The sequence below is a fragment of the Monodelphis domestica genome, chromosome 1, assembly GCF_027887165.1.
Source record: "Monodelphis domestica isolate mMonDom1 chromosome 1, mMonDom1.pri, whole genome shotgun sequence".
Lineage (NCBI taxonomy): Eukaryota > Metazoa > Chordata > Mammalia > Didelphimorphia > Didelphidae > Monodelphis > Monodelphis domestica.
Window position 1 is genome coordinate 455,717,124 of NC_077227.1, and position 12,825 is coordinate 455,729,948.

Genomic DNA, 12,825 nt, shown 5'->3' on the forward strand with positions numbered 1-12,825 from the left:
ACGGAGTTTAGACATAGACTTTCAGTTCTGCTAATGAAGCATCAAGAGCCTCCCTTTCAAAAGGAGAAGTGTGTCATCTTTGTCATTTCTTTCCTACCCTGTCTTCTGCATTCAGCCCATTCTCTAGAAAGCCGCAAATATTCCAATTCCAGACTTTTCCTGAATCTGTCTGCAAGTTCTTTGAATTACCCCAGATGTGGTGGGAGTTGAAAGTGGGAAGTAGTCCACCTGAGAAGATAAATAAGCCAGCTCTGCCTCTCAGCTCTCAGCCACAGCTGGAAGGGCACAAGCAAGAGAGAGAGCACGAGCATCTTCTGGACACTGGGATGATGAAAGACTTGAAGATGTCTCTCCTGGTGGCCCTTTTCCTAGGGATACTTCTTCAGCACAGCCACTCAGGTGAGGAACTAGCAGCCCAAGGAAAAAACTGAAAGGGGTATATTGTGCACTATCAAGCATAGGACAGAGGATGGATGGATACGTGTTGGGAGGAGGGGGACGAGTAGTGAGAAAACAGCAGCAGGGGAAATTTGGGGGCTAGTCAAGATGTCCAAATGAGTGGACTGTTTATTGATATATGGGGAGAGGGAAAGCTCTAGGTGAGGGACAAAGTGCCAGCAGCTGAGTGTTTAGGTGCTAGTCTATGAAGTTCCTCATCATCAATCAAGGCATCCGTATCTCATCCATGCCTCTGCTTCTATAGAAAGGTTTGTGTTTCTTTCCATAGATTCCATTGGAGGAATCTAGTCTGTATTACTGTTCTCAGTTTTGGTCTCAATAATGCTCTGCATCAAATGGAGATGACAAGTCTAGATCTGTGGGGTACAGGTGGGCTTTATCTATGACCCAATGGCTCAGCTCCATTCAATAGAAAGGAAGGTATACCAGTCTAGTAAGCCTGATACAGCAAAATGTGTGATGGATATGAGAGTGAGCACTTGGCTTCAAATCCTGGCTCTGCTATTTGTTGTGTGACTTTAGACAGGTCACTTAACTTTTCCAAATCTCAGTTTCTTCATTTGTAAAATAAAGGGGTTGTGGGGCACCTAGGTGGTTCAGTGGATTGAGAGCCAGGACTAGAGACAGGAGGTCCCGGGTTCAAATCTGGCCTCAGACACTTCCCAGCTGTGTGACCCTAGACAAGTCACTTAACCCCCATTGCCTAGCCCTTACCACTCTTCTGCCTTGGAACCAATACACAGTATTGATTCCAAGACGGAAGGTAGGGGTTTTATTTTAAAAAATAAAATAAAAAGGGGGTTGGATTCAATATCATCTAAGTTTATGGATGATCATGTCACCCTTTGAGATCCCAGAGAAACTGAGACCTCAGCCATTTATGTCCCTTGTATCTGTTGATTCCCAAGTCAAAGAAGGCAATGCTTTGGGGAGGGGGAGGAAACAAGCATTTATTAATATGTGCCAGGCACTGTGCAGGGTTGGATGGAGTAGTGGGCTAGAAAGAAATCTTCCAGAAAAGGAAAAAAGTCAATGAGAGAAACATGCCACCTTTGAAGCTTACCGAAGCCTCATTCCACTTCAATCTGCTAAGAACAGTTTTCTTTTCCTTGCTCTCCTCAGCTCGAGCACCAAATTTAGGACACGATTGCTGTATAACCTATACAAAGGCAGCCATTCCCTTCTCTAAGTTGGTGGCATGGTTCAAGACTCCAACAGATTGTCGCAAGGAGGCCATTGTGTAAGTTCATACTCTCTCCTGAACTTCAGCTCCAGGGATGGGGGGCAGATAAAGTGGGAAAGGCAAAACTGGGAAGACCAGCCATGAGCTGTCACTCAATCTCAGGGTTAGGGAGGAAGCAGACAGGGAGCTTTTTCTGAGGGGAGGGGATTGTTTGCAGTTGCATCTCAGAGGTTCACAGGTACATCCCTAATATAAAAAGAAGAGGCCCTGCCCCTTTGACTCCCAAACCCTCCCTCTTCTGGCACAGTTTCCAGCCTAATCCTGTCAGACTTCCCCCCAACCCAATTTACATCCCTGGCCCTGGACCAGAGGAAGAGATCAAAAAACTTATCACCTCTTGTAGAATGGAAGTGTTGGAATAAATGTTCTCTGAGGTCTCTTCCAGCTCAAAATTCTGTGATTCTATGATCCTCTTCACACAGGTTTGTTACTGTTCTAAAGAAATCCATCTGTGCAAACCCCAATGAAAAGTGGGTGAAGAAGGCCATCAGCTTCTTGGCCAAAGGCAAGAAGAGGGCTGACTCTAATCCTGAAACTAACTCAGATCCACAAAACTTGAGACTATTCAACCCAACTCCAGCCAGCTCCCAAACACCATTCAACAACTCAGCTCAACTCCCTTCAGGAAGCCAACTTAACTCCACTTGGCAAACCAATTCAACTCAACACGTCAACTCAACATCTCTCACTAGCTCTAGTCATCTCAAAAACTAAACTCAACACCTTAACTATTGTATTAAATCTAAATGAGTTGGGGTCTATAGGGACAGGGGAGATTTGTGGGGAGAGGGATGGGGGAAATAACCGTTTCATTTATTATTATTGTTCTGGCCATAGGCCCTTTCTTCTCTCTGTATTAAAGTTTTATCTCTCAACATGTTGCATGTATTCTATTCCCCTTGTTTTAAAATGCTCATAAAATAACCAAGAGCAAGGCAAACGGAAACTCCAATTTGGAAAAGCCTAGGTTTTGTTGTGAGGGTTTCTTAACCCTTATAAATTGTTGGTATTGGTATAGTATTACCAATAATTGTGTCCTGAGAGGACAGGCTGTTATTTTGACTATTGGAAAAGATGGCTTCCCAAGCAGTCTAAAAGATTCCAGCTCAGGCCAGGTTTATACAAAAAACTATTTATTGGAAGCATTAAAATTTAGGAAAAAGGTTAAGAAAAAGGAAACAGGTTAAGAAAAAGGAAACAAGTAAGAATAATATTTACCCTAAATCTAAATGTCTAACTGTACCCAAACCCCAAATTTCTGGGTTCAAAAGAATTTCTTCCCCTTGATAGAAATCAAGGCTAATGCATCTTCCTATTAACCCTATTCTGTTATTCTATTAACCCAATTCTAACTTACTACCCTAAAAGTAAAACATATATATATATATAACTTATCACAATGAGAAAGATTGAATTTCTTTTCCTGCTGTTTAGATGGGAAAAACCAGCCAGTCAGAATCCTCACAGCTTTGCTCCCTTCTACCACCACTGGCAAAGCAGTGATATTGCACCACAATCTCCTTCCTTCTTACTTAAATATTTCTCAAGTAGAAAATTCACCAGATCTTCTTCAACTTCCAACTCTCCAAGCCAAAACCGCTTGGACCTCCTTCCTTGAGTCAGGATGGACCAAGAGAGAGTGAGTGAGAATTCCTTAGTCTCAACTGTCCCTTTCAAGAACCTCTGAGAAATTCTTTTTATTTCCCATGATCCTCTCTTGAAAATTCTATTTTGGCCTAAAGAAATCCAGCTTTCTCAAATTTCTATCTTTATCTATTGCAATCAACTCTATTTCCTAATCAACTCTTAATTAACAAATATCCTTTTACAGTTTGGAAGAATAGGGACTGAGGGGGCCCTAGGGACAAGATAGGTATGTGGGAAGGAACACTCATATGAGATGAAGGGATGCTGATTGGCAAGAAATATCCATTCTCATGGACAAGTCTTTTACCATTCTGAACTTCCCTTTAGAAAGCAACAAAACAGTGCTCCTCTTCCTCCTCCATCTGCTTCTGCTCCTCTTCTTCCTCCTCTTCCCCACCTCTTCTTCCTCCTCCTTTTTCTTGACTTGTAAAGAGAGAAAGAGTCAATTGAAGGAGTTCTTGATCAATTTACTGAATCCTCTAATCAACTCAATGATACTACATGTAGGATGCAAACATTTTGGTGGAGGCATTTAAAGGGCACCTCCTTGTGGAGATTAGGCATACTCATTATTGCCTTGCTGCTAGATCACAGGAAACTCCAAATGACTGAAACTTACCAGAAAAGCTGTCCCTCCCTTAGGTCTACAAAAACAAGTTGAGAGATGATGTCCCTAAGTCTTCCTCAATCTTCAATAAGGGTTAAACTTGTTTCCATTTGAAGTGCTTTTCAAGGGCTATTCATGAAAATTTGTGAGAGAAATATATGGTGAAGGTAGAGATGAACTTGCAAACAGCTGAAAAAGATAGTTAGTAGATAATGTTCCTGAACTCCAACCATCAGCAATCAGGAAGGAACATTTTTAATCCTGAAGGATTAACATGAACCTAGAAATGAGGTTTCTAGTCAAACAAAGGAGATTTCCTGGGAAACTATAGTTTGAGAGTTTAGGAATCTCCAGCAGAGAAATGAGCATGATTATCCTTGACTTTGAAATCCACTCACAAATAATCATTTCAACACTTTCCCATTTCTAATGATAATGCCAAGAAGAGTTTCCAAAGACCTAGAGGAATCCAAAAGGACAGCCATGCATGGCTTGATCCTCTAGGAGTCAGGTATAATTTTGGTTGAGATGGAAAGTAAAGGAGTCTAAATCTAACTCTGTTGCTTTAATTCATTTTGTTCCTATTTCATTCCTCTGGGGCCAAACAGAACAATTCTATTTCTTCTACATGCCAGGCCTTCAAGTGCTTGATGGCTGCTATCCTGTTCTTCCTAAATCTCCTTTTAGCTACTGTAAACCTCCTCTAATCCTTTGACTAACCCTTGTATGAGACAATTTTGAGGACTCTCACCATCCTTGGCACTTTACTCTGGATAGCTCCTTTTTATCATATTATTTCTTTTAAAAAATACAATTTTCATTGATGGTTCTTGGTTTTTTTCATTCCCAAAATTCTCCCTCCTCCTTCCTCCCCACAGATAACTATTCAATATAACAAATAATATTTTTAAACAACAAAAAAGGTGAAAATGTCATCAAAACTGATCAATATATTTTTTAAAAGTCTGGAAATATCTGCAGTGTGAACCTCTCATCTTTACAAATATCTTTCTTTGTAATGTGGCAACATTACAATTTAATTGTTGTTTTGTGGTTGTTCTTTCCATTTACATGGTTGTAGTCACTGTGTATATTGTTTTCTTGGTTCTGCTTGCTTCGCTCTGCATCAATTCATATAAAATTTTCCATGATTCTCTGTATTATTCCTGTTCATCATGTATAACACAGTAAACTCCCTCCAAAACTTAGATAAAGAGGATGATATTTCCTCACAGAATTACCTTCTGTCAAGGGTTTATGAGTAGTAAAATTGACCAAATAGAAAAGGGGGTACACAAGTTTGCTAAAGAAAATAACTTCATAAAAATTATACTGGGCAAGTGGAAGCTAATGATTCCATAGAGACATCAGGAAGCAATAAAACAAAATCAAAAGAAGGAAAAATAGAAGGAAATGTGAAATATCTCACTGGGAAAATATTGATTTAGAAAATAATAGATCAAGGAGAGAGAATTAAAAAATTTTTGGACTACCTGAAAGCCATGATTTTTTAAAAAATCCTAAACATCAACTTCAAAAAATTATCAGAGCAATGTGGTGATTCAATGGATTGGAGAGTCAGGTCTCACCTGGATTCAAACTGGACCTCAGACACTTCCTAACTGTGTGACCCTGGGAAGTCACTTAACCCTGATTGTGTAGCCATTGCAATTCTAAGACAAAGTAAGGGTTTAAATAAAAAATAAATTATTAAAGAGAACAAAATAGAAATTGAAGTAACTCAATGATCACCACTTGCATGAGATCTCCAAATGAAAACTCCCAGGAAAATTATAGACAAATTCCAGGGCTCCCAGGTCATGGAGAAAATATTGTCAACAGCCAGAAAGAAACAAGTCAAATATTGTGGAGCCACAATCAGGATAACACAAGATTTAGCAGCTTCTACATTTAAAAACTGGACGGTTTAGCATATGATATTCTCAAAGACCAAGAAGCTAGGATTATAACCAACAATCACCTACATAGCAAAACTGAGTATAATCCTCCATGGGAAAAGAAAGGGCATTCAGTGAAATAGAAACCTATACATATTCCCCTAATGAAAAGACCAGGTATGAATAGAGAAATTGACTTTCAAATATAAGACAGAATAGAGGCATAAAAAAGGAAAACAGGAAAAAGAAATCATAAGGGAATTGACAAGGTTAAATTGTTTACATTCTCATATGGAAAGATGCTATATGCTAATAAGAACTTTATTATTATTTGAACAGTTAGAAGAAATATACATAAACAGAGGCATGGATATGAGTTGAATATAATGGTATCTAAAATGATGATATCTAAACATGTTTTATAAAGGGAAGAGAAAAAGAATGCATTGGGAGGAGAAGAGAATGCTAGAAGGGGTAAATTATCTCACAAAAAAAGAGGTATGAAAGAACTTTTATAGTGAAGGAGAAGATGGGGAGAGAGAAATGGGAGTGCTTGAATTTATTCTCATCAAAATTATCAGAGAGGGAATAACATATGTGCTTAATTGGGCATAGAAATCTATCTTACCCTACAGGAAAGTAGGAAGGAAAGGGAATAGGAGAAAGGGAGGGGGAACTGGGGTAGGTTCTAATAGAAGGGAGAGTAGATTGGGAGAGGTAGTAGTCAGAAGCAAAAATCCTGAAAATGGATTGGGTGAAAGTGGCAAAAGACTAGGATAAACTGGGGGGAAATGGGATTGAGAGAAATACAGAGTTAGAAATCATAAATGAGGGAAAAAATGGCATTCTTTCTCTATTGCTATCCCCACATAAATACTCCCTCCCCATACAATTGACTGCACACTTTTGCTGATTCTATCTCCATAATATCTCTTGCATCTACCCTTTTCTTTTTCTTAACTTTAAAAAAGTTCTGAATGTATACATATATACAAATTCTATGCAGATAGCAGAACACAAAAATATGAAACCATAAAAACCATGAATCTCCTTTTCAACCTGCTTTCTTATATATAGAAGGGGCAGCTAGGTGAATCAGTGGATATAGATCCAGGCTTAGGGGTGGGAGGTTCTGAGTTCATATTTGACCCTGAAACCTCCTAGCTGTGTGATCCTGGGCCCGTCTTTTAAACTCCAATTGCTTGGCCCTTACTGCTCTTCTGTTTTAGAACCAATACCTATTATCAATTCTAAGACATAAGGTAAGGGTTTAATTAAATATGTATATATATATGTATGTATATATACATACATGTATGTGTGTATATTCTATACTTTCTTTACTTTCATTCTGTATTTTCAAAATTGTCCAGCATGTATAGACGTCTTTCTGAATTTATATCCTTTTGTTCTCTGCATTTAATAATGTGTCAGTGTTCCTCTCTTTTTTCTAACATATAGCACATTCCCAACCTCCTTTCATACATTATTCCACTTCTTTTCCCGTCACTGTTTTTGATTTGAGGACCTTATTTTGGGGGGCCAGAGGAGTAATAAGTCTCTCTCTATGACTCAATAACAAATTCTCTCTACTTGCATGGTACTTCACCCTTCAGTGACAAATGCTCTTGAAATGGGCAATAATATGCCTTTGTCGTGTGTATACCCTACATGTGTGTCTTACTACCATTGTACAATAAGTTTGATTCCACTCTTCCCATGGATATAATGTATACTTGTGGGAGATTTGGTGGGGGATGTTTTAGAACTACTGTTCTTGCTATGCCATTGCAGTAAAAGGCTTTGCTAAAAGGGAACTGAGTGTACCAACTGATTAAGCACACTAGTGGGAGCTCATGAATTCAAGTGTTTGAAGTACAGTTGATTCACAGGGTTATACCTAGAATTGAAGGTTAGCAGTCAACCTCTGGGGACCAGACATACTAATTCTAGTTCTATTTGGGGTAGCATCACAAAAGGGCATTACCCCAGAGAAGAGAAGCTAGAAGTTCTAGCATATTCATGAACATAATTAAAATTCTAGTAATCTAACCAGTTGAGTTGGATTGCTTTCTGGACAACAATTGATAATATCCTCTTTGTAGTACAGAGGCAAAGAATAGCAAGTATCTATTATGCAAACAAAATAGAGCTGTAGTTAAAAGGCAGAGGTTGGTACATTCTTTCTATGTACTAGAAGAGTGGCTTACAACCACAAATGTGTAATAGATTGGCCTTCTAGACAGATCCCAAGATTTACTACATGATTTGGGCAAGTGGCTTAATTTCTCACTCTCTTGTTTGGCTCATCCACAAAATAAATAAAATCATTTCAGCTCTGCATAACCTTCCAGATTTGGTCTGGGGGTGAAAAGCATGTTATAGTCTCTGAAAGAGACATTAAATAGAGATTATTAGAGTGGAAAAGGCTTTGGAAATCATTTAGTTCAATTCCCAAATTTTTATGGAGAAAAAAACTGAAATAGAGCATATTGATATCAATTTTGCTCCATTGCAAGTGACTGGGACAGCGTAGGAGGTAGGAAAAGGGTGGAATAGTCTACCAAACAGGTTAAGTAAGCTAGCTCTACCTCTTAATTCTCAACTCCAACTCCAGGAGCAGGTTAAAGAAAACCCTGAAGATGGCTCTTTTTATCATCTTTCTCCTAGGGATGTTTCTTCAGCACAACCACTCAGGTAAGGAACTAAGAGGAAAATGAAAGTGGGGTGCCAGGCCCTTAGGACTAAGAAAGGGCTGGGGATGTTGGACATCAGCAGCAATCAAATAAAAAAAAAAAACATCTCACGTTGTATAACAAGATTGGTCTAAATGGGTACATGATTTACACATAAAGGGTAATCGCATAAGCAGAGACAAGTATACAAAAATTATCTGCCAGATCTATAAATAAAAGAAGACTTTGTGACCAAACAAGATAAGATAATGGGACGTAAAATGGATAATGAGATGGAGGCTGAAACTTTTTCCTAAAGCTTTTCTCAGATATTTAGGTAATTTTACAAACTTAGAAAAGAAAAGCCATTGTCTAATTGTACATCAGACGGTAAGAATAGGCAGTTTTCAGGAGAAATCAAAGCTATCGATAGTCACATAAAAATGCTCTAAATCACTAATAATTAGAGAAATGCAAATTAAAACACCTTATACTTATTCCTATCAGATTGGCTAAGATGACAGGAAAGGAAGATGACAAATGCTGAAAGGGATATGGAAAAATAGGTATACTAAAACACTATTGATGAAGTTGTAAACTGATTCAATCATTTCTGGAGAACAATTTGGAAGCATAACCAAAGGACCATAAAATGGGACCCTTTGACCCAGAAATACCACTAACTAGGTTTATATCCCAAAAGCATCAAAGAAAAAAGGGAAAGGACCAAAGGTCCTATAGGTTAAATAAATAAATGTGTATGTATGTATGTATATACAGATATATCTATATATAATGTATTTATAACTTCTTTTTGTGGTGGCAAAGAACTGGAAACTTATGGGATGCCCATCAATTGAGAAAATGAATAAGTTTTGGTATATATGATTGTAATGGAATAAGAAATGATGAAGGGGATAGTTTCAGAAAAACCTGGGAAGACTTGAATGAACTGATGCAAAGTTAAGTGAACAGACCCAATAATAGCAATATTACAATGATACACTAATTAAAGTAAATAGCAATATATAACCAAATGTGAAAAACTCAGCTATTCTGATCAATATAATGATGAATGACAGTTCCAAAGGACTTATGATGAAAAATTCTATTCACCTCCAGAGAAAAAACTGATGAACTTGAGGGCAGATTAATGTATATTTTTCTTGCTTTTTTTTTTTGCAACATGGACTAATATGGAAAATATGTTTTGAATTATTTCACAGATAAAATGAGTATCATATTGCTTGCCTTTTCAATGGGTCAAGGAAGGACTGGACAGCCAGAGAGACTTTTTAAAATTTTTATTTTATTTTATTATCATGCAAAACACACTTCCATATCGGTCATTATTGTAAGAGCACATTCATACAAAACCAAAACCCCAAAATAAAACTGTAACTACACCATTGTGAAAGACAGTATACTTTGATCCACATTCAAACAACTCCAACAATTCTTACTCTGGAGGTATATAGCATTTCCTGCCATAAATCTTTCAGCATTGTCTCAGATCATTGCATTACAGAGAGTAGTCAAGTTTTCAGAGTTGATCATCATAGAATATTACTGTTCCTGTCTACAATGTTTTCCTGTTTCACTCTGCATCAGTTTCTGCAGATCTTTCCAGCTTTTTCTGAAATTATCTTGCTTAGCATTCCTTATACTATTCCATCACCAACATGTACCAGAATTTGTTCAATCATTCCCAAATGTTCAACATCCCCCCAATTTCCAATTCTTTGCAACTACAAAAATTGCTGCTATAAATATTTTTGTACAAGTAGGTCCTTTCCCCTCTTTTATTATCCCTTTGGAATACAGCCCCATTAATGGTACTATAGGATCAAAGACTATGCGGAGTTTTTAGCTCTTTGGGCAGAGTTCCAAATTGTTCTCCAGAATGGTTTGATCAATTCACAACTTCACCAACAATGCATTAGTGTCCCAATTTTGCCACATGCCCTCCAACATTTATCACTAACCTTTACTGTTATTTTGTCCAATCTGACAGGTATGAAGTGGTACCTCAGAACTGTTTTAATTTGCATTTCATGGAGAGACTTTGAAACTCCAATTTTAAAAATGTATGTTAAAGGAAACATCTAGGTATCTCTATGGATACAAAGCCAGACCCAGAGATGAGAGTTCAAATCTGGCCTCAAATACTTCCTGGCTATGAGACCCTGGGCAACTTAGTTAACCCCAATATGAAACAAAAATAAGTTTAATTAGTCATAATATGTAAGTGAGGGGGCAGCTGGGTAGCTCAGTGGATTGAGAGCCAGGCCTAGAGATGGGAGGTCCTGGGTTCAAATCTGACCTCAGACACTTCCCAGCTGTGTGATCCTGGGCAAGTCACTTAATCCCCATTGCCTAGCCCTTACCACTCTTCTGCCTTGGAACGAATATTTAGTATTGCTTCTAAGGTGGAAAATAAGGATTTTTCTTTTAAAAATGAATGTTAAAAAAAAGAGGATAAATTGGAAATCATTGATTAAGGTACTAAAGTCATCTTCCTGCTAAACCTTGACCTTACCAGATTCTTAGGGTTGCCCTGTAGTCAAACTTGATTTCATATCACCTTTTGGGAACCCAGAGATATTAAGATCTCAAACACTTCCTCCATGAAATTTTTTCTAGTATAAGCAATAGGCATCTTCTTTCTTAACATGACGAACATGGAAATATATATTGCATAATAACACATATACAACCTGTATCATATTAACTGCTATCTTAGGGAAGGGGGAAGGGAAAGAGAGAACATGGATCACATAATGTCAGAAAACAATTATTGAAGATTGCATTGACATGTAATCTGGAAAAATTTTAATTAAATAAAAAAGATCTCAACCACTTATATATTGTTATTAATTCATCTTCTTTTTTATACTGAATGGTAAGCCAGAGAGGGTTATGATTTCAGGATAGACATTTTAGAAAAAGAAAAAGCAAGAGGGAAAAACACTTGCACTCTGGGGCCTCAGGCCACCTCAGTTTGCTAAGTTTCCTTCCCTTGCTCTCCTCAGCTGGAACACCACATTTGGGACACGATTGCTGTATCACCTATACAAAGGCAGCCATTCCCTTCTCTAAGTTGGTGGCATGGTTCAAGACTCCAACAGATTGTCGCAAGGAGGCCATTGTGTAAGTTCATACTCTCTCCTGAACTTCAGCTCCAGGGATGGGGGGCAGATAAAGTGGGAAAGGCAAAACTGGGAAGACCAGCCATGAGCTGTCACTCAATCTCAGGGTTAGGGAGGAAGCAGACAGGGAGCTTTTTCTGAGGGGAGGGGATTGTTTGCAGTTGCATCTCAGAGGTTCACAGGTACATCCCTAATATAAAAAGAAGAGGCCCTGCCCCTTTGACTCCCAAACCCTCCCTCTTCTGGCACAGTTTCCAGCCTAATCCTGTCAGACTTCCCCCCAACCCAATTTACATCTCTGGCCCTGGACCAGAGGAAGAGATCAAAAAACTTATCACCTCTTGTAGAATGGAAGTGTTGGAATAAATGTTCTCTGAGGTCTCTTCCAGCTCAAAATTCTGTGATTCTATGATCCTCTTCACACAGGTTTGTTACTGTTCTAAAGAAATCCATCTGTGCAAACCCCAATGAAAAGTGGGTGAAGAAGGCCATCAGCTTCTTGGCCAAAGGCAAGAAGAGGGCTGACTCTAATCCTGAAACTAACTCAGATCCACAAAACTTGAGTCTATTCAACCCAACTCCAGCCAGCTCCCAAACACCATTCAACAACTCAGCTCAGCTCCCTTCAGGAAGCCAACTTAACTCCACTTGGCAAACCAATTCAACTCAACACGTCAACTCAACATCTCTCACTAGCTCTAGTCATCTCAAAAACTAAACTCAACACCTTAACTATTGTATTAAATCTAAATGAGTTGGGGTCTATAGGGACAGGGGAGATTTGTGGGGAGGGGGAGGGACCCTCTCTTCTCTACATATTAAAGTTTTGTTTCTTTCAACAAATTATCTGTGTTCAATCTCTCTTGTGTTCGAATAATCACTAAACAGCCGAAGAACCAGCTAAAGGAGACCTTGGTTTAGAAAGGGCTGGTCTGGAAGAATGAAGACTGAGAAGGTTCGTGAGACAGGATTGGCATGTGGGAAGGAACTCGGGTGAGATTCAGAGATATTGAACTCTCCATTAAAGAGCAACAAAGCAGGGAGTAATTTTGCATGTAAAGAATTTTGCAAACTTTAGAGCATTCTTTAAATGTCCATTGTTCTTAGTGCAGCTGACCATGCAGTGTTCCTAGCACTGCGAAAGGAG

The 12,825-nt window shown here is 38.5% G+C and overlaps 2 protein-coding genes across 2 annotated transcripts; both read left to right on the plus strand.

Annotated features, from left to right (window-relative positions):
- Window positions 1-194: 194 nt before the first annotated feature.
- LOC100021456 (C-C motif chemokine 2-like) lies at window positions 195-2,572 on the plus strand. Its single transcript, XM_007474901.3, has 3 exons — window positions 195-399; window positions 1,582-1,699; window positions 2,125-2,572. Exons 1-3 carry the CDS (start codon window positions 195-197, stop codon window positions 2,414-2,416), a joined length of 615 nt encoding a protein of 204 aa, XP_007474963.2. The 3' UTR covers window positions 2,417-2,572.
- A 5,547-nt stretch (window positions 2,573-8,119) lies between these two features.
- CCL17 (C-C motif chemokine ligand 17) lies at window positions 8,120-12,512 on the plus strand. The gene is made up of 3 exons (XM_001373589.4): window positions 8,120-8,551; window positions 11,562-11,679; window positions 12,105-12,512. The coding sequence occupies exons 1-3, from the start codon at window positions 8,497-8,499 to the stop codon at window positions 12,394-12,396; spliced, it is 465 nt and encodes a 154-aa protein (XP_001373626.3). The 5' UTR covers window positions 8,120-8,496; the 3' UTR covers window positions 12,397-12,512.
- Window positions 12,513-12,825: the final 313 nt, after the last annotated feature.

Coding starts and splice junctions, on each gene's coding strand:
- LOC100021456 (XM_007474901.3), top strand. CDS start 195: ATGTGGTGGGAGTTGAAAGTGGGAAGTAGTCCACCTGAGAAGATAAAT. Junction 400..1,581: donor TCTTCAGCACAGCCACTCAG/GTGAGGAACTAG, acceptor TGCTCTCCTCAG/CTCGAGCACCAAATTTAGGA. Junction 1,700..2,124: donor TGTCGCAAGGAGGCCATTGT/GTAAGTTCATAC, acceptor CTCTTCACACAG/GTTTGTTACTGTTCTAAAGA.
- CCL17 (XM_001373589.4), top strand. CDS start 8,497: ATGGCTCTTTTTATCATCTTTCTCCTAGGGATGTTTCTTCAGCACAAC. Junction 8,552..11,561: donor TCTTCAGCACAACCACTCAG/GTAAGGAACTAA, acceptor TGCTCTCCTCAG/CTGGAACACCACATTTGGGA. Junction 11,680..12,104: donor TGTCGCAAGGAGGCCATTGT/GTAAGTTCATAC, acceptor CTCTTCACACAG/GTTTGTTACTGTTCTAAAGA.